This window comes from Lissotriton vulgaris, unplaced genomic scaffold, assembly GCF_964263255.1.
Source record: "Lissotriton vulgaris unplaced genomic scaffold, aLisVul1.2 SCAFFOLD_686, whole genome shotgun sequence".
Classification (NCBI taxonomy): domain Eukaryota; kingdom Metazoa; phylum Chordata; class Amphibia; order Caudata; family Salamandridae; genus Lissotriton; species Lissotriton vulgaris.
The window spans coordinates 483,305-509,420 of record NW_028249207.1 but is presented as its reverse complement, the minus strand read 5'-3'; the positions used below and the strand labels follow the sequence as shown (position 1 = coordinate 509,420).

General features: G+C 46.8%; 1 protein-coding gene across 1 annotated transcript in view; it reads right to left on the bottom strand.

The window, feature by feature from the left end:
- Nucleotides 1-26,116, bottom strand: part of DHX33 (DEAH-box helicase 33) — a 153,267-nt gene that overhangs the window by 8,806 nt on the left and 118,345 nt on the right. Inside the window, exons 10-11 of the mRNA XM_086950277.1 lie at nucleotides 18,873-19,076; nucleotides 12,477-12,563 (exon numbers count right to left, since the gene is read on the bottom strand). Coding sequence (XP_086806403.1) covers nucleotides 12,477-12,563; nucleotides 18,873-19,076 — 291 coding nt within the window. The remainder of the gene's footprint in view (nucleotides 1-12,476; nucleotides 12,564-18,872; nucleotides 19,077-26,116) is intronic.

The window sequence follows — 26,116 nt, the reverse complement described above, 5'->3', positions numbered from 1 at the left end:
CGCACACACACACGCAGACATACAGGCATTCTCTCCCCCCCCCCCCGCTCCGCTCACCGGTCAAAGGCCCTCCGGACACGCAGACATACAGGCATTCTCTCTCTCTCTCCCCCCCCCCCCCCCCCCGCTCCGCTCACCGGTCAAAGGCCCTCCGACCGCGGGGCTCTCCCTCGGTGCTCCTCCAGGCACTCCGTGGGCGCGGGCTTCACAAAACGGAAGTCCCGCCCCACGATAGGTTTCGTTTTCTCAGTCCCGCCCCACGTTAGGTTTCGCTTGCAGCTCGTTGGGTATAAAAGCTTGTCGATCCAAGTGTGTGTGTATTGCAGATGTTATCCCTTTTTACAACAAACCTTGACCTCACCAGAGATTCGTAATTGTCCAAACATTCCTCTATCTTGGTTAGTTTTTGTGTAATAGGAGATAGCAAGGTAGTTAAAATACTCTCAAATGTCTTCCACTGTTCTAAGTCACAGTTCGAGTTAATACCATTTCCCGCTGCATAATTGGTATCACCATCAACCAAATCGGCATTAATTATAGGACTGCCCTCCTCGGGTGAGACACTGTCACGGGTTTTGTTCGACCTTGCCACTTTTGCTCTACAAGGCTCTACAAGGCCTTTGTGGTCCTCCTCCCCGCTTCCTTTTTACTGCCGGTTCCAGAGTTAATCATTTGGTAGAGGTTTTTTTATTTGGGGATGTGGCAGATGCACGTGTAGAGACGCTGGCTGTAATGTTACTTTGGGTCAGTGGCGATTTTGGGGAATCCTCTAGTGTTCCAAGGGGATATGGAACTTCAACGCCAACCTCAATATTAGTCGATGGTATAATAATGATTACATCTTGATGAGCTGGCGAGCGAGCTGTAGCTATAGTCCCTAGGGAAGATCTCCTATTTAATAACTGGACCAGAGACAACAGATGCTCGGTACAGAGGTCCCCTAAGAATAAACTGATCAAGCGTCCCCACCACGCTGCCACCATGAGAAGTACCTAGGTATTTCCTTTCCTGTTTGCTCATCTTTAATAACTTAAGTGAACTTAAGCCAACTGGTAATGCAGAGTAGTGAGTAGTGAGTGCAGAGTGGTAATGCAGAGTAGTGAGTGCAGAGCAGTGAGTGCAGAGCAGTGAGACCAGAGCAGTGAGACCAGAGCAGTGAGTGTAGAGTAGTGAGTGCAGAGTAGTGAGTGCAGAGTAGTGAGTGCAGAGTAGTGAGTGCAGAGTAGTGAGTGCAGAGTAGTGAGTGCAGAGTAGTGAGTGCAGAGTAGTGAGTGCAGAGTAGTGAGTGCAGAGTAGTGAGTGCAGAGTAGTGAGTGCAGAGTAGTGAGTGCAGAGTAGTGAGTGCAGAGTGCAGAGTAGTGAGTGCAGAGTGCAGAGTAGTGAGTGCAGAGTGCAGAGTAGTGAGTGCAGAGTGCAGAGTAGTGAGTGCAGAGTAGTGAGTGCAGAGTAGTGAGTGCAGAGTAGTGAGTGCAGAGTAGTGAGTGCAGAGTAGTGAGTGCAGAGTAGTGAGTGCAGAGTAGTGAGTGCAGAGTAGTGAGTGCAGAGTAGTGAGTGCAGAGTGCAGAGTAGTGAGTGCAGAGTGCAGAGTAGTGAGTGCAGAGTGCAGAGTAGTGAGTGCAGAGTAGTGAGTGCAGAGTAGTGAGTGCAGAGTAGTGAGTGCAGAGTAGTGAGTGCAGAGTAGTGAGTGCAGAGTAGTGAGTGCAGAGTGCAGAGTAGTGAGTGCAGAGTGCAGAGTAGTGAGTGCAGAGTGCAGAGTAGTGAGTGCAGAGTGCAGAGTAGTGAGTGCAGAGTGCAGAGTAGTGAGTGCAGAGTGCAGAGTAGTGAGTGCAGAGTGCAGAGTAGTGAGTGCAGAGTGCAGAGTAGTGAGTGCAGAGTAGTGAGTGCAGAGTAGTGAGTGCAGAGTGGTGAGTGCAGAGTAGTGAGTGCAGAGTGCAGAGTAGTGAGTGCAGAGTAGTGAGTGCAGAGTAGTGAGTGCAGAGTAGTGAGTGCAGAGTAGTGAGTGCAGAGTAGTGAGTGCAGAGTAGTGAGTGCAGAGTAGTTAGTGCAGAGTAGTTAGTGCAGAGTAGTGAGTGCAGAGTAGTGAGTGCAGAGTAGTGAGTGCAGAGTAGTGAGTGCAGAGTAGTGAGTGCAGAGTAGTGAGTGCAGAGTAGTGAGTGCAGAGTAGTGAGTGCAGAGTAGTGAGTGCAGAGTAGTGAGTGCAGAGTAGTGAGTGCAGAGTAGTGAGTGCAGAGTAGTGAGTGCAGAGTAGTGAGTGCAGAGTGCAGAGTAGTGAGTGCAGAGTGCAGAGTAGTGAGTGCAGAGTGCAGAGTAGTGAGTGCCGAGTGCAGAGTAGTGAGTGCAGAGTAGTGAGTGCAGAGTAGTGAGTGCAGAGTAGTGAGTGCAGAGTAGTGAGTGCAGAGTAGTGAGTGCAGAGTAGTGAGTGCAGAGTAGTGAGTTCAGAGTAGTGAGTGCAGAGTAGTGAGTGCAGAGTGCAGAGTAGTGAGTTCAGAGTAGAGAGTGCAGAGTGCAGAGTAGTGAGTGCAGAGTGCAGAGTAGTGAGTGCAGAGTGCAGAGTAGTGAGTGCAGAGTGCAGAGTAGTGAGTGCAGAGTGCAGAGTAGTGAGTGCAGAGTAGTGAGTGCAGAGTAGTGAGTGCAGAGTAGTGAGTGCAGAGTAGTGAGTGCAGAGTAGTGAGTGCAGAGTAGTGAGTGCAGAGTAGTGAGTGCAGAGTAGTGAGTGCAGAGTAGTGAGTGTGCAGAGTAGTGAGTGTGCAGAGTAGTGAGTGTGCAGAGCAGTGAGTGCAGAGTGGTGTGTGCTGTTGAGTGCAGAGTGGTGTGTATTGGCAATGTAAATGACAATGCCATTTATTTATGATTTAAAGAAAAAAAAGAAATGTCATAAGCAATGCCAATTGCTCTACCTTTAATGATGCCGAGACCATTGCATTGCAAATGCTTGTTTAACATTAGATAACAATCCTTTGTACCACTTTATTCCCTTTATATATTATTATATATCAGACATATATTGGCATTATGTCTGACTTGGAATCTGACGACGCTGTCGCAAGCTCCCCTACCCACACTAGCGATTCTTTTAAGAATTTTCTTAAAAAAGAGATGAGATCATGCATGATTAATACTCTAAAAGAGGTCAGGTCTCGTAAAAGAGCGCTAAGTATTGAAGGCGATACAACACATGATCCTTCCCTATCCAAAGCCACTAAGAGAGTCAAGCACAATCTAGGCACTACTGGTAATATTCCTAACCCAGTTGACATGGGAGGTCCTAGCACCTCACACAGTATGGGAGGCCATAGAGCCTCAAAAGGTGTTGGTGTCCCTTGCGGCACAATAAGGATGGGTGCCCCTGGCGGCACAGTTTTGGGAGGTGCCCTCAGCGGCACAATTAGTGAAAGTGCTTGTGCTGACTCAGACTCCTACTCCGATGTAGAAGAAGTATATGATGAGCCTTATGACGAGTTCGTTTTTGATCTTGACGATAACGACTTGGACGACATGGATCTAAATGCGCTTTCTGAGGCGGACTCCTCCCCTTCCTCTAAAGACGCAATTCTTAACTCTTTAGGTGGAGAAATGTTCTCCCCTAACAACATCTCCCGCCCAAATAGCTCTAAATGGTTCCCTCACGACCATGTCGCTAAGTTTATTACAAAGTGGCTGAGGAATACTCTTGAAAGAGATACACGCAATACCATGCGATCCGAATGCCCGAGACCATGGATTGACGATAAGGTCTGGCAGACCCCTAATCTAGACCCAGACCTAATAAAGTTTTTATTTAAACTGGGAAAGGATCCCAGGAAAGGCCTGGAAAGAGCCCTTGAGGCTTGCCAAGACCGCCTCCTTGATGTCCTCGGCCCACTTACCAGAATCCTTGATTTAGCAGAGGAATCTCATATTTTGAATACTCCCCTTGACATTGGGCTAATAAGAGGTTGGAGCCAGAGGGCGATTGTGCTCCTAGGGAACGCTAATTCCGGTCTTAACATGGAAAGAAGGAAAACTATCCTCAACAGGATTAACCCCAAACTTGGGGACCTCGCTGAAAAAGAGCCCTCCAATAAGCCTAAAGGTCTCCTATTTGGAGAAGATATGATCAAGACAATCGGGAAATATGTCGCCACCTTCACCGCTTTAGATAGGGCCCAGAACAACATGAGAAGAGTCTTTCCAACAAATGTTTTTGGGCGGGCCGGAAGAAGGGGCCGCTCTTCCGGCCCTTCTCATCCGGCAGAGGAAGAGGTGCTACCGGTAGAGGCTTATACCCTTCCAACAAACAATTCTACCCTCAACGAGGACGCGGTTCCCGTGGCAGAGGCTTCTCCTCCCGTGGAGCATCAAACAACAATTCTCAAAGTAAGTGCCCTTTCGTCTCTCTCACCTCCCAGGGTCGGGGGAAGACTCAAACTTTTTTTTTCACGTTTGGAAAAGATTTACTCAGGACCCGTGGGTTCTAGAGACAGTTTGGGGATTCAGGATAGATTTTGTAGACACCCTTACCAGACCACTACACCCAAACCTCTAGACCTTCCTTTAGAACATCTAGCAATCGTCAGGGAGGAGGTTTCCTCTATGCACAAGAAAGGTGCCATTATCGAGGTACCTTGGTCCCAAAAGAAATTTGTAAGTACCCTCTTCTTAGTCGAGAAGAAGGACAAAGGTTGGAAACCGGTGATAAACCTACGGGAGGTAAACAAATACCTCGTTTATCGACACTTCAAGATGGAAGGAATCCATCTTCTCAGGGACCTTCTCCTTCACGGAGATTGGCTGGTCAAATTGGACTTAAAAGACGCCTACTTTACCATCCCTATGGCCGAGGAACATCAACCCTTTCTCCAATTTATTTGGGACGGTCACCTCTTTCAATTTCAGGCTCTCCCTTTCGGTCTCTCATTCGCCCCTTGGTGTTTCACCAAGGTCATGAGAACAATCGTTTCCATTCTGAGAGCAAGAGGTATTAGACTAATTATCTACTTAGACGACATCCTCATCATGTCTCAAACTCATGCACAAGTCTTAGAAGATCTCAAGGTCTCCATGGACCTCATAGAGGACCTTGGCTTCATTATAAACAGGGAAAAATCCATTCTGACGCCCTCAAAATCCCTAGAATTCCTAGGTTTCACTGTGGACACCTCCAGTTGTCTCCTCTTACTTCCCAAAAAGAAAATTGCCAAAATTCGGAGAGAGATCAGGTTTGTTCGGAAACAACAATCTCTCTCTCTCGGAGAATAGGCCAGGCTCCTGGGTCTACTTTCTTCTTCGATCCAAGCTATCTTCCCAGGTCCACTGGATTACCGTGCTCTCCAGAGGGTGAAAGCCAATGCACTTCGTTCCGGTGTTTGGAACGGGGACCATGTTTCTCTAGACCAACAAGCAAAACTGGAACTCTCTTGATGGCTGGACAATTTGGACGCCTGGAATGGAAGGGCTATCTTCGGCTCGACCCCGGACTTTGTTTTGGAGTCAGATGCCAGCCTTCACGGTTGGGGAGCGCGTCTCCTCGACCAAGACACCGGTGGAGTATGGACCCATTCAGAGTCTTCTCACCATATACATTTTTTAGAATTGACTGCTGGTCTCTATGCTCTTATGAGTTACAGACACTCCCTTCAGGGTAGATCTGTCCTTCTGAAGATGGACAACGTTTCTGCAGTCTCTTATATCAACCGACTCGGTGGTACGAGGTCTGCGGACCTATCAAATCTGGCCAAGAAACTCTGGATGTTCTGTCTGGAACACAAGATTGCTTTGAAGGCGGAATATCTCCCAGGGAAATCCAATATCTCCGCGGATTGGAACTCGAGATTCCTTCAAGATTTCAGCGATTGGAAACTAGATGTGACAATTTTCAATTCCCTCAATCACTTCTGGGGTCCTTTCGACGTGGACCTTTTCGTCAGCCGGTTGACCTTCCAACTCCCTCAGTATTTCAGCTGGATGCCAGACCCGGGTGCTCTGGCTGTGAATGCTTTTCTCCAGCCTTGGGCTCCTCTTCGCCCTTACGCATTTCCCCCATTCGCAATGATTCAAAGGGTTCTGCAGAAAGTGAGACAGGAACAGTGCTCTCTTGTCCTGATAACTCCTTTCTGGCCGTCTCAAGCCTGGTTCCCCACAGCTCTGGAACTTTCTTGCGACGTTCCCTTCCTGATTCCCGCAACTCAGGGCCTCCTCTTAAACGCAAACAGAGAAGATCATCACCTGGTTCTTTCAGGGAGTTTGAACCTTCTTGCTTGGAAAGTGTCAGGCAATCTAACCAATTGTCTGGACTTTCGTCATCTGCTCTCACTCTCCTTGGTGAATCATGGGCACCAGGAACCCACTACAGATATAATAACATCTGGAAGAAATGGTCTCGTTGGTGCTTGGAGAGGAACTTGGATCCCGTGGAGGCTCCTATCGTTAACATAGTTAACTTTTTGGTAGAACTCTTCGACAATGGTCTCTCCTATAGATCAATTAATTGCTTTAGATCTGCAATTTCAGCGGGACATTCTCTTGTCAACGGTAAGACGGTAGGTAAGAATGTTATCATTTGTAGAGTACTCAAGAGTATTAGACTTAAAAGGCCTCCTCGCCCTAAATACCAATCTGTTTGGGATGTTAAACTTCTGCTTGACCTTTTTTGTTCATGGCCTGACAATTCTCTCCTTAACAGGAAATGTCTTTCTATTAAGCTTGCCTCTCTTGTTTGTTTAGTTTCTTGTCGCAGAGTTTCAGATGTTAAAGCTCTGGACATCTCCAATAGATGTTATGACATGTTTGGTGTTAAATTTGAAATCTTTAGGAGAACTAAAACCATGTCTGACTTTATCTTCTATCCACGTTTTGATTTTTGCAAAAAACTCTGTGTGGTTGATTGCATGAAGGAATACGACTCCAGGATGTCTAATCTTCGCCCTCCTGATGCAAATCAACTTCTTGTTTCCTATGTCAAACCCTTTAAAACCATCTCATCCTGCTCTATTGCAAGGTGGGTTAAATTGGCTATGAACTTCGCTGGTATTGACCTTTCTAAATTTCAAGCTCATTCACTAAGAAGCGCAATGGCCAGCAAGTCATACTGGTCGGGTGGTAAGTTGGATGCGATCCTTAAGGCTGCTGATTGGTCTAATGCCTCTACCTTTGCCCATCATTATTGTAAACCAATTGAACACGTTTCTGACGTTGTGATTCAAGGATACCAACATGCATAATGTAGCCTCCTGTCTTGTAATGAAATTGCGATTCTCCTATTAACATGACCAGAGAATCTGGATTTCATTAAAGACACGGAGGCTAACATTATCCCTCCCGTCCCTCCCTGGAGGGAAATTGAGGATTGATTTGGTTTACAATGTTTTCAATGTTTCATGCCCTTTTAACCTTATGTTATGCTTTTCTTATTGCTTCTTCTGAAGGTTACTTTGTGCCTTTCTTGATTTGCTTTATTTTCTTCCAGACAATACGAATTGATGAATCTCCATGGATTTTCCAAGGTTGGACAATACTTCGTTCAAGTTTTAAGATGTATTCTTCGTTTGCAGCTTGACCTGTCGTTCGAGGCATTTAAAAGAGGCTGATCTTCCCTGGCACATGCCTTTTATGGATACTATGATGTCACTTTGTTCTTATTCTAGTCTTTGTGATGTAAGCGGCTGTTTGTGAGCTGCATTAAAGGATTAATGCATAATGTTAGCCTCCGTGTCTTTAATGAAATCCAGATTCTCGGGTCATGTTAATAGGAGAATCGCAATTTTGCCATCACCAAGATGGGTATCTTTGAAAAGCTGCCCCCACTTCAGGTAGCCCACCTTAGGGGTTGCACTCTCCTGAGGGTGGACATGCCTATCTGACTAGCTAATATTCCCGCCTGTCCAGGTGCCAAAGGGCTCTGGACAAAGGGAGTCAGTCGGTTTCTTTTCCAGTGAGAGATGCCAGATTGCCATACCACAGGAGGTGGGCTCCTTGAAGTTCCCATGCCTTGGAATGCTAATCCGCTGGTCATTCTGGGTCGGTGGGGGAGTCGGAGGGGGGACAAAGGCCTTCACCCTTGGGGGTCAGAAACTAGTATCTGGTGGCAGGCTGACAAAAAACAAACTATAAGCACGTGAGTAACTGATGGGTTTTTAAGGGGCACTTCTAAGGTTCCCTCTGTGTACATGTATTAACATTAAACTGGCATCAGTGTGGGTTTATTATTTTCGAGATGTCCGACACCAAACATCCCTATTTTCAGTAAAGCCATCATGTAGCTGGGGAACCCGTTTGTACCCATAACCAGCATATGCTTTGAAATGGCTCCCCTGTTCACTTGAGCAGGCAGTAATGGAACTGTCCAGCACAGGAGAATATCTGCTCATGCAGGTAAGTCCTAAAATGTAGTATAGTGCCTTAGGGTTATAAGGCCTGCTGTAGGTGTGGCTTTTCTATACTGCAGTCAGTGTCTGCTGGCATGGCACACAGGTTGTGTGCCATGTTGTATTTTCACTTTTGCCTGCACCAAGACAACACAGTTTTGTAAGATCATAGTGAGGGATCCTTTATGCTGCTGTCCTTGGGGACCCTCTTTAGTACCTCAGGCCCCATGTACCAGGGGTATCCTCAACTATGGACTTACAGAGGGTGCTGAAGGTATTGTCCATTGGGGTACAATCGTACAGTGTTTGGGAAAGAGATCTGGCACTGGGGACCTAGTTAGCAGGAACCCAGTGCACTTCCAGTTGAAACCACATCCTATACCAGGCAAAATGTGAGGGTGACCATGTCGAAAAGAGCACTTCTCTACAGGCAGCTTGACTGGAGGACCGATGCTCATGCTCAACAGCTCGGGATACCAGACTCTGTATTTAATCCGCAGCCACAAGAATAATTTTGAGCCTGGTTGTTACTGATCTTCTTGAGAACTCTGGGCAAAAGTGATATTGGCGGAAAGGTGTACAGGAGCCAGAGCTACACAAGACAAAAAGTGTCAGAGCGAGAGCCGCTATTGAAACTCCAGTGCACAGAACTGCTAGCATTGCGCTTTACCTGCAGGGGCGAACAGATCTAACCAAGGCTCTCCGCACTCTACAAAGAGACCTGGCACCACCCCCGGATGGAGAAGTCATTCGTGAACTGCTAGGCATCAACAGCTAAGTTTGTTTACCTTGGAATTAAGAGATCCTACCAAGTGCTGAGCCAACAGGGAGATGCCCTGCTGTTCCAGCCATGTACAGAGACATAGAACTCCCTGACAAAGGGTCCACTTCTGCACTCAACTTTGCTTGTTGCAGCATAAACACCTGCAATACCCTTCCCTTGATGGAGGTTAGAAAGGCATTCAATGCAAAGTGAATCGCTCAAAGCTCCATCAAGTTTATGTGGAGCCTGGACTCTGCCAGAGATCAGAGCCTTCCGATTTTCACCTCCCCAAAATGGCTACCTGGGCCCAGGAGTAACACATCTGCCAATACAGTCAATTCCGGCTAAGGAAAGGAGAGTGCTCTGCATTTGATCCAAACTTGGTTCGTCAGCCACCACTGCAAATCTGCTGCAGTTCCCTCTGAGATCTGGACCTTGTCGGAAAGACTGCCCCAATGCTGAGGCCATTAGAACTCAAGTCCCACTGCAGAGCAAACATAAACCAGCGAGCAGGTTACACTAGCAGGATGCAGGAGGCTATGAGGCCCAACTGCCTCAGAGTCTGTCTTACAGACACTTAGTATAGAGGTTGAAACATTGGTATCATAGCCTGAATATCCTGGACTCGCTGTTCGTAAGAATAAGTACAAAACTGCCTTGTGCCCAGAACAGCTCCGATGAAAGAGAGCGTCTGAGAGGGAGTCCGGTATGTCTTTGACACATTGATAGTGAACATGAGGGAGTGCAGGACGTACGCCATAGTCTGGAGGTGCGAGACGATTTCCTGGGGTGACCCCATCTTTAACTGCTAATCGTAGAGGTACGGAGAGACTGGAACCCTGGACATCCGCAGGTGTTCTGCAACCAGCGCGATCATCTTGGTGAACATCCAAGTGGCGCTGGTGAGGCCAAAGGAGAGCATAGCAAATTAAAAGTGCTTTTGGCCCAGAGTGAATCACAGTTAACGTCTGTGGGCAGGCAGGACGGGGATGTGAAAGTATACACTTTGCAAGTCTAATACCACCATTCAGTCTCCCGGATCTAGGGCACACAGAACTTGAGTGAGCATGAGCATTTTTAATTTCTCCTATTTGAGGAAGAGATTGAGAAGAAGCAGGTCATGTATAGGACGGAGGCCTTGGTCATTCTTGGGCACCAGAAAGTAGTGGGGATAGCAACCACAACCTACTTTTGATGCTGGCACCCACTCTATAGCTCCCTTGGCCAAGAGAGCAGACATTTCCTGGCAGAATAAGGAATGGTGGTCGTCCGTCAACTGGTCGTAAGTGGTTGGCATAGGTAGAGGGGTAACAAAAAAGGGGATGACTTTAGCCCCTTTGTACAATTTGTAGAATCCAACGGCCTGATGCTATTGACATCCAGGGAAGCAGGTGATGCTGTATCCTCACAAGATACCCGCAATGGTGGAACCGCAAATTAAAGGTGCTTGGAGGATACGACTGCCAGGGGAGTGGTGGACTGCAACGACCTCTCGCTACCGGTCTCAAGTGGTCTGTGGGAAGTGTGTCCTAGGCCACAAAACGTAATGGAAGCTTGCTGGCCGTGGTGGATAGGAGGGTACTGACAGTTCGAAACCCCTTCTGTGGAATGGGAGTGACGAGGGGTCATAGAGAGGATCAAGGATCTGCCCGTAGTTCTGGAGTCCTTTAAAGAGCTTTAGCGATGAGTTAGCCTTCTCTCCGAAGAGTTGGGTGCCATCAAACGGCATGCAAATAACCGATGATTGGACATCAACAGGTAAAATAGTAGTCTTCAGCCATGCATGGCACCGAAGGGCCACCAACAAAGAAAATGCTCTGCCTAGCGAGTCAGTCCTGTCCAGACACAACGAATTGCGAACTTTGTTGCGCCTCTCCTGTTTGTAATAACCTGAGAGAGTATGGCTCTGGCCTCCTTCGAGACCATGGGCAACACTTGTGCAGCTGAGTCCCAGATCGTGTGGGAGTGATGGCCCAAGAATCACAGGGTGTTCAGTGCTGCAGTGCTAAGGTAGCAGAGCACAACATTCTCTTTCTAAGGTATATGACCTCTTGAATTCCTTATCAGGGAACACGCCAGGGTTGATTCTGGAAGTAGAGGATTCCTGGACAACCAAGCTCTCTGGGGTATAGTGCTGGGTGAGGAAACTGGGATCCCCTGGAGCGGGGTGTGGTGGCGGGCAATCGTCCTGTGCACAGGAGCCCCAGTGCAAGGCTTGGACAAGGTCCGAGGAAGATGTCAGTGAAGGCTTTGTTAAAGTAGAGTAAGGGTACAAATGAGGGCAGCCCTCCGCTGAAGCACCTTTTTCAAGACATTATAGTGAAAGTATCGCCGCCTCAGTAGGAGGGGAGACCAGGTCAGTGTCAGGTGAGGTGTCTAACTCACTGGCATCCACCAGATCCTCATACCAGGTGTTTTGGGTATCATCTAATTGATGGCGATATTCATCAGGATAGCCATACCACTCCCCTTCATCCCCTGACCAGGCCTGTCAAAGAAAAAAGGCCCTGGCTCCGACCCGTAAGGCATGGCGCTGGGACTTACATCGCACAGTGTTTGTCCTGCGCCGTGTCGGAGTTAAGGACGAAAGGTATGGCGTCTACGGCGCCCTGGGCGTTGGTACAGGAGAGGGCATCAGAGAATGTCTCAGTCTATCACGCAGGCGAAGCTGTTTTGGATCTAGCGTCGGATCCAAGGGTCTTGAATGACACAGAGAGCGCACCCACCGGAGGGAATCTAGTAGAGGTCACTACCAAACCCATGGGGCCTGTAGGCACTCTGGAGGTGACTTACCTGACGACTGAGATGACAGTTGGTTGAGAATTGTCCAACCGTCAGTTGACCTTCCATGCGACTGAGATCTTGATTGTGGCAGGGTCGCCCGACGTTGGGTGGAAAGGTCCTTGAGGGAGCGTTCCCTCAACACCTTTGGGTGCCTCGGTCAGCAATCCTAGCAGGCCTTCAAATCATGGTATTTCTTGAGGCACCACAGACAGACCAAGTGGGGGTCTGTCACAGACATCTGCTTTTGGCGGGTACTACATGGTTTGAAATCAGATGGTTTCTTGGGGATATCCCGTCACACCAGGAGAAAAAATTCTCTCAAAAAAGTAGTCAACAAAAAGTTTTAAAAAAGCCAGTCAAAAAATGACTGAGGGGTAACTCTTCACGGATCTGTGCTATCTGAAGCGCAACCTATAAAGGTACCGCGTACATCACATGCGGCGCTGACACAAAGCCGAACACCACCAACTATCAGTGGGCAGGGGTATTGTGTGAAAAATCTGCAGATAGAAGTCTTTATCGGATAGAAAGTCTCAACACATCATGTATGATTTGAAGTAATGATCAGATAAAAAACTGTTTATTACCTTTATACAAATGTCCCTGAGTTGAGATCGAACCTCTGACACCAGCATCATATTTCTTCCATTCACAAAGTTCTCTCTGCACCATTCCTGCAGTACAAAGAAATAAAAGCTTTATGGAAAAACAGGAAGTCCTGGTCAATTCACAAAAGTTTTCATTACCATTGCTATTATACACAGCAACAATTTTGCTAAAGGTTTTCCCAGTCATGTTTCCCACTTTAACTCTGCGTTTTCCACAAAGCTATGCAACAATGACACGGGTATCAAAAGATATATTATTTCTATATTTTATGTAGCGTACTGTCAAACATTTCATACTCAACATGCCTGGAGCAATTTTCTGTTGTGAGTCACACACTGGTTTAAGAAATATTTGAGGGGGAAGAAGTGGTGGAGCATTCACCAAACAGACAAAAATGTGCTGAGCTGAGAGAGAAAAGAATTAAAATTAATATAAAATCTTCTGTCCTTTGCGTTTTGAGCTCTGATTGCATGGTTCAACTAGGGCATCAAATGCTGACCTTTTGAAGAGTTCTCTTTTCTCACAGGTATGTGCATCTTAAAAACTAACAACAATAGTTTGCCATGGATAAATGCCACTTGTGAATAATTAGCATCCATGCTCAAATTGAAAAGGTGATTGCAGTCGAGGACAGACAGTCGGAGGGCTTTCCGCCCGACATCCAAATCGGGACCATAGTTTTGAACTGTTTTTAGTGTATTATTTATATGTACATTTTATATTGTTTATTTAAATGTTAAATGAGTTTCTATATTTTAAAACGTTAGCTATACTTTAAGCATATATATCGATATATGTAAATTATATATTTTTTTCAAATATATATCGATATATGTAAATTATATTTTAAGTTTCTTATTTATATACATTTTTATTGTGTCTTTTTTCAGGGTGTTGGGTATTGTAGGGGATTAGAGTAGGTAGTGTATTACATTGTATTAGATCTATTTTCAGATGTTTTTAAAATATAGAAATGTAATTTTGTTATTTATTGTTTAGGTTTTTATAGGATCTAGGGTGGATAGTGTACTAAATTGCTAAAAATGTTACTTATTTAAAATTTTTATGGTTTAACTTTTGCAACCGATTGTTGTAATTCATTTTGGGGATGTTGGTTATTTCGGTGTTTGGGTGGGTGATTTATTAAATTAAATTTTTTAAATGTATTTGATTTAATTTTTATAAAATATAAAATGTAATAATGTAAATTTATGTTCAGGATATTAGGATTTACAAGGGTTTGGGTGAATAGTTTAATAAACTACTTAACTTTTTCTAATTTTGTTTGGTAATTTTAATTTAAGTTATAATTAATTTATTACATGTACTTCATGTTATTAGGTTATTAGGCTGCAGAGGGGGCTTTAGGTGAGTATTGTTTTAAATGCATTTAAATCAATTTCAAAATGTATTATTTTAATATTTACGCAGAATTCCATTTAGTGTTTGTATTTTTGGGAGTAGTTGGATATTTTGGGTGGGTAATTTATTATATTGTATTAATTTAACTTTAAAATTGAAGTTTTAACTTGCTTATTTCTATAATGGTTTATATTGTTTTGGTCGTTGGAAATTATAGTGGTTAGGTGGGTAGTGTAATAACCTGCATCATGTATACATGTACAATTTTTAAATTTAAAAAATATAAAAACTATATGTTGTTTTTTAGGTTAGATGGGCAAGAGGCATGAGTGTTCCACTGGTTTATTAATTATTTGTTTAGGGATAGAAATGGGTATTGCACTGGGTTAGTAATTTTTTTTTTTTAGGGAGCAGGGATGGATGTTGCACCAATTTAATAATTACTTTTTAGGGTGCAAGGATGGGTATTGCACCAGGTTAGTTATTAGGGCAAAAGTATGTATGTCGCATCGCGTTAGTAATTAGCTTTTAGAAAGTAGGGATGGGCTTTGCACCAAGTTACTAATCTGTATTTAGGGCGCAGAAAAGTGTTACATCAGGTTAGTGATTTGTTTTAAGGGTTCAGGGATGGCTAAAGCACTGGTTAGCGACTAGTTTAATGGATATGGGGTGAGTATCATACCGCGTTCGTGATTATTTTTCCAGGCACAACGATAGGTCTTGTTATTTTATATCGATGTTTAGTCCAAGTTTTGATTTTCAATAGTCGTTACTTTTAATGTTAATTTTAAAAGTCAATATTAATTTAGTGTATATTTTTGGTTTAGATATTGTTGTATGATCTTATCTATCTTAGGCGAAATTTGTAGAGCGCACGGACACCATAAGTTTCTTGGCGCTGAGAGAAAGTGTAGAGATTGCAAAGGGCAGGCTAGCCGGGTTTTCAGAAGTTTCCTAAAATTCAGTAAGGAGCAACTTGACTTGACTGACAGGGAAAGAGGATTCCATAGTTTAGGGGCCAGGTGGGCAAACCTGCGGCCGCCAAACTTTTTAAGTTTTACTGTATGGGCGACCAGCAGGTGAAGGTGAGCCGACCGGAGATTGCGCACCGGGCGGTGCTGCGTGATCAATGTTTTGAGGAAATCAGGACTAGTGCAGTGGAGAGCCTTGAAGGTCAGGCAGCCGATCTTGAAGGCCGCCCTTTGTTCAACAGGCAACCAGTGCAGTTTGGGCAGTAGTGGTATAGCTGATTGCCACTTTGGAGTTTTATGGATAAGTCTGGCAGCCTGGTTTTGTACAATTTGAAGACGGCGGAGCAGTGACTGTGGGAGTCCATGGTATAGGGAATTCGAGAAATCGAGGCGGGATAGTACCAAGGAGATCACAACCTGGACCAATGCCGCATGCGGTAGTAGATGGGCTATTTTGTGGATTTTACGCAGTTGGAACATACTGGAGGAGATCAAAGCCCCTACTTGAGCCTTGAGAGAGAGCTCCGCATCAATGACCACCCCTAGGCTCTTCACCGAGCTTGCAGGGGCAGGGGGGGGGCCCAGCTCCTTGGGCCAGAACTGGGGACCCCAGTATGCTGGGCTATTTCCAGGAAGGATAAGCTCCGTTTTCCCTGGGTTTAATTTTAATTGGTTATGGTTCATCCACAGCTGTATGTGGATCATCACCGCTTGAAAGCTTTTAGCAGCATCGGGGGAGTCGAGAGGGAAGATGATCTGCAAATCGTCAGCATAGTTAAACACTGATATCCCACCTCTTGAGCGAGTGGATCAGTGGCCGGAGGTATAAATTGAATAAAAGGGGGGAAAGAGAGGAGCCCTGAGGGACTCTGCAAGTTATGGGTGCCCTGGCCGCCGTGAAAGGGCATAGACGAACGGCTTGTGCTCTGCCAGAGAGGAAAGACTCAATCCAATCAAATGCAGGGCCCTGGATGCCGGCCTGTCCGACACGGTGGCGAAGGATGTTATTGTCCACCGTGTCGAAGGCAGCCGACAAGTCCAGTAGCACGAGGGCCTGAGGTGTCCCTTTGTCAGCATTCCCCCTCAAGGCGTCGAATACTGCCAAGATGACGGCCTCGGAAGAATGGTCCGTCCTAAAGCCGGCTTGATTAGGTTCAAGATAGCAGGAGCTCTCGATGACATTTGAGAGGCATCGGGTAACATGAGCCTCAAGGAGCTTGGACAGGTAGAGCAGGAGAGAGATGGGACGATAATTGGAGGGATCAACAGGATCCGCAACTGGTTTCTTCAACAGGGGCACTAGAATGGCCTCTTTGAAGCAGCTGGGGACCGTGCCAGTGTTGAGGGAAGCATTCAACAAGGGCAGTATACAATCCAGTAGAGTGAGACAGACGTCTGAAGGACTGAAGCAATCATTAGGGGACCCTGATTTGACACGGGCCGCGAGCTCGGCCAGGGAGTTGGGGTTGAGGATAGGGAACTCAGTGAGGGACAGTTGATTGATGGGAGAGGTGTCCGATAGCCTCGCAGAGTTAAGGGGAGGGATGGAGTTCTTGATATTGACTATTTTCTCGATGAAAAAGGAGTTCAGAGCATCGCAGGTCTCTTGTGTTGAAGCATGGGTGGGAAGTGTTCTGTCGTCCGTGGTGAGCTCATTCATGATTTTGAAAATTTCTTTAGATTTGTTATGGGCAAAGAGAATTCTATCAGAGACGTGTATAGATTTTGCCAGGGAGATCGCGCCTTTGTAGTCTTTGCGGGCCGCCACAAAGAGCAATCTATCGGTGTCGGAGTAGTTGCGTCTCCAGATCCGTTCCAGCTGACGCATCTTCAATTTCTGTTCTTTGAGGGCGCTGGAGAACCATCTGTGTGAGTTGCTGTGTCTAGTGCGTGGAAATTTAGTGAAGGGAGCAAACTAGTCACTGGCCATCTTTAGCCAGTTGCAGATGTTGCCTTCCATTGCCTCGACACTGGCGACGATGTCGGTGGTAGGTCGAGTCTTGGCCAGGGCAGCGAGGAAGCCTTGGGTGTCGTAAGAGCTCCATTTGCGTGATGACCCACCTGCCAGGATAGGGTCCTTGACCCTGCCGCTGACAGCAATGGTGGTATCAATTAGATGGTGATCTGACCAGATGCAAGGGGAGATGACTAGACAGGATAATGCTAGCTCGTGAGTCCAGATATGGTCGAGGGTATGACCCTTGATATGAGTGGGCGCGGAGATTTGTTGAACAAGATTAAGACTGGTTAGGGCTTCGAACAGTTCCGTGGCGTGAGCGCCAGCTTTCTCATCGTTAAACCAATAGTTAAAGTCGCCAAAAAGAGCGATTCTGGCATGATGTGTCATTAAATTTGCCAACTGTTCACTCATGGAGATAGGGAACGAGGGCATGGGATGGGGGGGCCGATATAAGAGTATAAGTGTAAGGGCACAGCCTCTGTTTCTAGACTGATGACCAGGTTGTCCACCTCTGGAAGAACAAGAGAAGCAGTGGAGATAAATTTTAATTGTTTCAGTATAATGGCTGCCACCCGCCCCCAGTGTGGCCTGGAGGGCAATCAGCATGGAGGATGTAATAATCTGGGGGAGGGGCCGCCAGGATATCGGGGTGGGAGTCAGTGGTGAGCCATGTCTCTGTAATTAGTAATATATCAGGTTTTTCAGTGGTAAGGAGGATAAAGATGTATAAATGGTGCTTTACCAAGGAGCGTGTGTTCAAGTACATCACACGAACGGATGTCTCACTCCTTACAGGCCCCACAGCATACTTACGGCTGTCAGGAGTGCTAGGTGCCCTACGAGCGATGCCAGCGGAATTAATCTACCTCACTGCACCAGGGGAGAGTGGCAGATGCGTAGTTTGTAGCTGTCTGAGGATGTTTGCTGAATATTAGAGGAGTCGACCAGCATCACTGGCCCCTGGGCCCGGCCTGGCCCGAACGGGCGCAGACGGGCTTGCCTTTGGCATGCCCCCGGCTCGCCCGCTGCGCCCTTCCGCTGCGCTCCCTGTAAGGGGAGACCATTTTGTAGTTGCTGGGGCGGGAGGGGCCGAGCACTAGTCCGCTCGCCTGCTCCACACCCAAGATGGTGGGCGCTAAGAGACCGAACCCCAGGCAGCGCCTAATCGGCTGCGGTGGGGCTGAAGAAGCAGAGACCGGGTAACTGGTCAGGTAGAGGCAGGTCAGTGCTGCGCAAGAGTAACTGACATTTGTACAGATGCCACAAGTTTAAACACGGAGTTGTGTGCAAAACGAAATGATGATATTTTGGATTCAATATTTTTCCTACTTTAATTATAGGATTGTTGGAATAACGTCTGCCTATATTTCGGGTTCGATATTTTTACATTAATCAATAGTACAATCTTATTTTATCTCCATAGACTTCCAGTACAGATAATAGAAAAAATACAAAAGGGAGAAAGAAGGATGAAGAGAACAGAAAAGTTGTGGCAAAGTGACAAAGGAGGAATTGCAAGCGTGAGAAAAAAAAAGGCATGGAGTTCATGGTGGTAGATTAAAGAGGCAATTTAGTAGAATCAAGACTTTGCAGCCCTGATGTTTGGCGTCCTGACCTCTGATAGTGCCGCTCTGGGGTTCCGGAAAAAAACCTCTGGGCTCCCAGCACTTATTCTTTTACATTTTAAGTGCAGGTTTTCATACAACAAAGACTAAAAACAGAAGACCATTCCTTAATTTACAGGTTTAAATTTGACGGAATATATGACACTACTCATTCCTCTAAAGTCCAGTACTAACCTATGTATTTATTTTACTTGTAAAGCATTACCCTATTCATGCTATCCGTGACCAGACCGTTCCATGGGGCACACAAACAATGAAAATGAATGAAATCTCTGGGATAAATACAAGGATAAATCTGCTACAAAGAGAAGACAAATAATCAGATTATTCTGGGGAGCAAGACAGACGTGCTGCAATTAATGTCTAAAGGATAAACATATTTCACTTGAGGAACAAGAGTAAATGACCCAGGTAATGGTAGGAGCAAGCATACTATATATATATATATTTATATACCTTATTTTTGCCAAGAGTTTTGAAAGCTCTGTATATGTTAAGCAGAGTGATGTGATCTCCCTCGCTGGAGATAAACTTCTTCCTGACTGCTTGTACATCATCACGTCGGGAAGGGGGGTTGTGCAGAACATTGTCGACGGACAGCAAGGAGACTATAGTCAGGACCTCCTCCGTGCAGTGAAACTTTGGAGAAAGTAATATAGTCTGAAAAGAAAGGAAAAAGGAAACATATTAAATCTGAAGGTTTAGATATAAAGTCTAATTCCAGAACAACAACCTGAAAATGCAAGGGTCTTTTATACCACATAACTGGTTTAGAATATAATAAATGTGTCTCTTACTTAGGTGGTAGAGCTCGAATATTGCATTTTTTAATATTATTGTCTGTTTTCACATGTAAACAGCCAAGTGCTCCTTTCCTATGCTGTGTCACAGCGGCCTTGTCTTGAAAGGCGGAAACTGGCAGTAAACCTGCGCAGTTCATTTACCGTGACTTTACAGTGGGCGAGTCACCACTGTTGGGGCTCACCCACAGGAAAAAGGTCACATACCAGGTAGTCAAAAAGCAAAACATCCAAGAACATTTGATGGGCAGAACCCACTGCCTTACGGGGAATAATTAACCACTATGCATGGGTATTCTCTGCCTAGTCAGTGATAAATGACGTGGCGGTCTGACCAGATACCTTTCTTGCCAGCTGTCCACTACCCAGACACCTTATGTTGGCAGTCGGCCGCCAGGACCACATACCTCACCCAACCATGAGGCCAACTTTCCCAACAGGGAACCCAGACTCCACTATGAAGCCTGCTGGTTCTAGGCTGGATGCATTTAGGACACTAAAGTCCTATATGGACGGAGCAGAACTAGGCCTACTCTTTACCTGGTTCATGCAACACTAATCAATCAATCAATCAAAGACATTTATAGAGCGCGCTACATACCCGTAGGGTCTCAAGGCGCTTGGGGGAGGGAGGGTGCCGCTACTGCTCGAACAGCCAGGTCTTCAGCTTCTTCCTGAAGGCGAGGTGGTCTTGGGTCAGGCGCAGGTCGGTCGGGAGGGAGTTCCAGGTCTTGGCGGCCAGATAGGAGAAGGACCTTCCTCCTGTAGTCGCTCTTCGGATGCGGGGGACGGCGGCGAGGGCGTGGTTGGCTGATCGGAGGTGGCGTTTGGGAGCGTAGAAGTTGATCCGGCTGTTGAGGTAGCTCGGGCCTTGGTCGTGTAGGGCTTTGTGTGCGTGGGTGAGGAGGCGGAAGGTGATCCTTTTGTTGACGGGGAGCCAGTGGAGGTCTCTCAGATGTCCGGAGATGTGGCTGGTTCGTGGGATGTCGAGGATGAGTCTGGCTGAGGCGTTCTGGATCCGCTGGAGTCTCTTCTGGAGCTTGGCGGTGGTACCGGCGTAGAGGGCGTTGCCGTAGTCCAGTCGGCTAGTGACGAGGGCCTGGGTGACGGTCTTCCTGGTCTCGGTGGGGATCCACCAGAAGATCTTCCGTAGCATGCATAGGATGTTGAAGCACGCCGAGGAGACGTTGTTGACTTGCCTGGTCATGGAGAGGGAGGAGTCCAGGATGAAGCCCAGGTTGCATGCATGGTCTGTCGGTTTGGGTGCGGTGCCCAGGGCGGGAGGCCACCAGGAGTCGTCCCAGGCGGAGGGTGAAGAGCCCAGGATGAGGACCTCCGTCTTGTCAGAGTTCAGTTTCAGGCGGCTGGTCGTCATCCACTCGGCTACCTCTTTCATCCCTTCGTGCAGGTTGGCTCTGGCGGTGGCGGGGTCGTTGGTCAGGGAGAGGATCAGCTGGGTGTCGTCGGCGTAGGAGATTATGCTGAGGTTGTGTTGGCGTGCGATGGCCGCGAGGGGGCTCATGTAGACGTTGAAGAGGGTGGGGCTCAGAGAGGATCCTTGAGGGACGCCGCAGATGACTTCGGAGGCCTCTGACTTGACGGTGGTAGGCGGACTCTCTGTGTTCTTCCGTCGAGGAAGGAGATGATCCATTCCAGCGCCTTGTCCTGGATTCCGACGTTGCTGAGGCGCTGTACTAGGGTGCGGTGGCAGACAGTGTCGAATGCCGCGGAGAGGTCTAGGAGGATGAGGGCCGCTGTTTCTCCGTTGTCCATCAGGGCTCGGATGTCATCGGTGGCGGCGATGAGGGCGGTCTCGGTGCTGTGATTGGCTCGGAAGCCGGACTGTGAGGGGTCGAGGGATCCGTTCGTCTCGAGGAAGGCGGCCATCTGCTTGTTGACGGTCTTCTCGATGACTTTGGCTGGAAACGGGAGGAGCGAGATGGGGCGGTAGTTTTTGAGTTCGGTGGGGTCCGCTGTTGGTTTCTTGAGTAGAGCGTTGAGTTCGGCGTGCTTCCAGCTCTCAGGGAAGGTGGCGGTGTCGAAGGATGAGTTGATGATGTCTCGCAGGTGGGGTGCGATGACAGCGTCGGCCTTGTTGAAGACGTGGTGAGGGCAGGGGTCGGTCGGTGATCCGGAGTGGATGGAGTTCATCGTGCGGACTAAGCCCACCACACATTCTCTGCTAAAGGTCCAGTGCGCCTCAACACTGATGCATTTACACTAGAAAGCTCTAAACCCTATTGTAGCGAGGTGGGGAGGGAGCCGACCCCTGATGACTGGTGGGTCGCTGACGCTGCATCCCTTCCTTCCCTCCAGAGAGACTGGGAGCCCTGGCAGAGCGACGTCGACACTGCTGAAAAGGAGGAAGGTGCCTTTAATTGGGCGTTCTCTGACGAAGACGAGACCACGCCCCCTGATGACGTCCCCGAGTCCGAAATGGTCAAGAGCCAGGAAATCCTCTACTCATCGTGCAACGTCACCCCGGAGGAAGAAGGCAGTCGGAGAGGGGAGAGTGGAGGACGGAGTTCGGATAACGTGAGAAGAGGCGAGGAGTCCCATGAGCGGAGGAGTGAAGGAGAAGACGGTGAGATACAGCCAGGAGGCCAACGTCCCCGCGAAGCGCCGTGCCACACTCCCGATGGAGGAGTGTGGCTTCAGCAGGTACGGCGGCGTTTGTCGGCCTGGGTGGGAAGGAGAGGTTGCCCTCTTGTGTAGATTGTGTATATATTCTTCCCCGTACCCGCGTTCCATTCCTGTGTCCCTTCCCCCCTACGTTCCTACCCTCCCTTCCCTTCCCTTTCCCTTCACACTTCCCTCACGCTGCCCCATCACTGTAGATAGCCTGTAGAGCACTTTTCAGCGGTGTCCCCTGCACTCCGGTCTCCCCCCAAAAGGGCAATCAGTGTTAATACATTGAACTAACGGCGGTCTCTCTTGTTGGTTCTCTTTTGGCTGGATGACGGGAGGTGAGGAGAAGACTCCCGAAGACCTGCCTACGGCCAGCAAGGGTTCCCCACACCAGAACCGGCTAAACCCACCGCAGCCACGGACCAATCCGGATTCGCCAGGGAAAGACTGACCTCTCGCAGCAGAAGTGCCTTGTTAAAAATAAAACCCAGTTTACCCAAGAAAAGTCTCCGGTCTGTCCCTGACCCCAAACCCACGCTACACCTATCTGGCTGGCCTCCCTCTGGAGATTACTCAACCCAATACCTTCTCTTCCGGGTCTCTACATACTGGCGATGCAGACGCCTTTGACGCTCACCCACAGCGCTAACGCTAGGGTCTATAGCGGTCACCACCCTTTCGGGAATACAGTCTTACCTAAAGAAAGTAGTGCCCACTCAACACGTGGTAGCTCCTAGCAGAGAAGCTATTTAAGATAGGCGCCATCTGGCCTGGTTGTGTCACTGAAGGCCAACCTGCCTTCTGCACCTTGCTGGGGGCTGCACCAACCAGCTAAGTCACCTCAAGGGTCCCCAGGGATTAACACAAAGGCAGTACACTTAAAGTGCACCAAGCAGGAGTCTGCTAAGACAGAACTTCGGCACCCTGTCCTTCTGACAGATCAGAGCGTAATTCCTAATAGACGTGGTTTACTGCTCCCGCGCCCCACATCCTGAGTTCTGACCTCACAGGATCACTCAGCCAAACACCAAAATAACACTACTCGAGGGTGTTATTCTTTACTCTCCTTGGGCAGTCACCTATCCTAACCTGACACCTCAGGGTCCACTACTAACCCCCTTTCTAGAATCTAGGGAGTCCACCACCCCCACTCACATCTCCTCAGGGTCAGCCACTTAGCCCACCTAAGGAACCTAGGGGCTACCATCACACCACCTTTTTCGGGAACCATCCTCCTCTGGGCCCACTCCTAGGTAGCTCACCCTCTTCACCATTAAATGGACTGATAGTGGTTTAATATAGGTCTACTTGGCGCCACTTAGTAGGTGTCACAATATGTTTTCTGATGAACTATTCAACGGTGCTAAAAGGTGGAAGGAACCACTTTTATCCCCCCATAAAAACGGCTACTGCCTTCAAACTGCAATGCTCCTTAGCACACGTAAATTACAATAATGCTATATATGCCAGTGTTTCCACCAATTGTCCCAATATAGTAAAGATGAGTTCTTGTGCTTGTAATTCAGTTTCAAATTTATTCCCGTTCACTGGAAACTCTCATACAGCCGACACGTGTTTCGTCGTATATGGGAATGTAACCCACGACTTTTTCAAGGCTGTACAGTTTGAAAAAAGAGAAAAAAACATATCGCCATATGTATATGTACTACTATTCGATAATGGAAAACAAAAAACATAACACATCATCACTTCCTTTGTTAAAAAGAAGTTGCCCACACCGTGATACGATACGATATTGTGGTAAACAGTAGGAACACTGGTGAAAAATCATGAGTTTCAACAAAGTGTCTCATAAAATAGTATACATATAACACAGAATGTACCTCTGTTAATTTCAGAAGGTCTATGAACCTGTTATGAGATGGAGAGACCAAGTGCCACTTATTAATCCTATTTGGACGTGAAGTAGTAGTGATTTCTAGGAAAATACCAACTAGTATTTGACACCCTACACAAAATCCAAAATAAGGGGTGGTGATTCGCTAGATTTAAAAAGGCAGTTTGTGCGCGAGTAAAGTTGTTGCAAGTGTTCAAAAGTCGTGAAATACCTATTTCCAGATCTGTTTTTTCGTTACTGTAAGGGATAACAATGGAAAGTGTACATAAGCAACTCTTATTGTCCTTATTTAAATTCACTTAGTGAGTGATATGGCTAAATCACTTACGTATAATGCGGTGATAATTCCAACCCGCATATGGGTTCTACAGGGGTCATCCGTTGTATTTACTCCTTGTAAATTATTTGTTTAGTTATGGCTCCAGTATCGTCAAGGTGGCTGAAAGGATATCAATATTATAATATCTCAAAATAAAGTCAAAGGGTCTTATAGTGTGCACAGATGCATGTCGATTGTTTAGAGTCGCAGTGATATAGGAGTGCTATTCACTCTTAGAAAGAATCCGTACAATTATAACCTATTTGTTTTTAACGTAACCAAATCTGAATACTAGAGTAGTCTCTAGGCATATTCCAGAGCAGTCTACCTCATGTATTATATTTTATTTATAAATTACCGTGCTCTTATATCTCAATGTTCTTTGTTAATAATAGAACATTACGCGTCATTCAAATATAGAGTCCCAAGTTCCCAGTCTTAGATCGCAGTTATAAGTGTGAAATTATTGTTTTGCGGTTAAAATTGAAAAGTTAACGTTTCTACTATGCCCAGGGTAGAATGCCCCTTTGAGTCCTTAATCGCCTACCTTTCGCCAGTCCAAGTATCCTTTAGGAGTCCCCAGTTCATGAGCAGCGTGTCCGCTCGAGTACAAGTCTATCTGCACGCCGCGTAGTTAAATCTTGATACTTCCGTGTTTCTGCTCATCACTGATTGGGTGGGAGAACATGTGACCTTAGTCCACATGAATGCTGAGTTAGCGGTCTGAGTGGCGGCCATCTTAACGTGTATTAAAAACATCAGATGAAAGTATATAGTCTGGCCGAATCGAGTATGTAACCATTAGTTCGTTGTAAAGTCTAATTATATCTGTCTAAAATGCATATACCTACGACATTATATATTAATTTCGTAATTTACACGTCGAGATTTTGTTTACCATCTCTAATGAAAAACATGTAGATACAGGAGTTATATCAAAGAACGGATTACATATGTTTCTAATAATCCTTAATTCGACATAATTTTGGTTTAAAGACGGCCCGCTTATTCTCTGTCTGTGTTCCAGCCTCGTGAGCAGTATCCCACAGTATCTCGTAAACTGTAGTTAAAGCAGCGGCCATTTTAAAGTGTCTTATTTAAAGAGTTTGTATCCTAATGGGGTTATTAGCATAGTTTTGAATTTGGTAACTATTCCATATTATTTATCCAATCATGATGTAATCGGCAGATATTAAATATAAGAATATTAAACAATGGGTCCTTTTCTGCCCGGGGATATCACTTTTGTCAAAATAGACACACAGCCAACGCGTTTCAGGCACAGGAGCTTCCTCAGGGCTAGAGTGGAATATTTAATTCCACGTTCTTGCGTGTAAATAGGCAATCCTCCACGATTCAGTGTTTATTCTGTGATCCTTGTCATTGTAGCTTTATTGGCGAGTTATCCAATGTTTAGAGGAGGGCTTATGTAAAACTGTCCTGATCTCCAAATATTCCAAGCGGTATGCACCCAAACGTCCGTTTATTCCATATTCTGCAATCTTCACCACGTTCGGCGGAAACGAGCTCGTGTTTTCGGACTTTGGTCGATTATCAGATCGCCGTTTTCGCCTACGTGGTTTTGGCTCTGAACCAGATTGGTCTTTGGAGCCTGATGATTTCAGATCCGAAGCTAATTTCAGCCGACTCGGTCCCAAGTTGGAAGGCTTGACGGTTTATTTCGGTGCCAAGCTGAGAGGTGGGGCGTCGGAAACATTGTCTCTGTGCTGACCGTGGCCAGAAGGCAGAGGTGATGGCGTAGCCTTATGAGTTTTGGAAGAGGATTAAGGGGGCAGGGGCACCCTGTCCTCGAGGCACATCTTCGGACTCCAGCTCTATCTGTAGCTTCCAATTGGACTCTGGAACAAAGAGGACCTCTTCTTCTTCCGCAGAAGCTTCGATCTCTTCTTGGTTGGATTCTTTCAGGAAGATATGCGGAGTGTGTTGGATGCTTTGGTGCTGCAGCTCTTGTCGTAGAGCCCGACCATTGCGTAGAGTCTTCTTGGACCAAAACGACTTACAAGCACTGCAGTCTTCCTCCTGGTGCTCCTGAGAGAGGCACAAATTACAAACCTGATGTAGGTCGGTGCGAGGG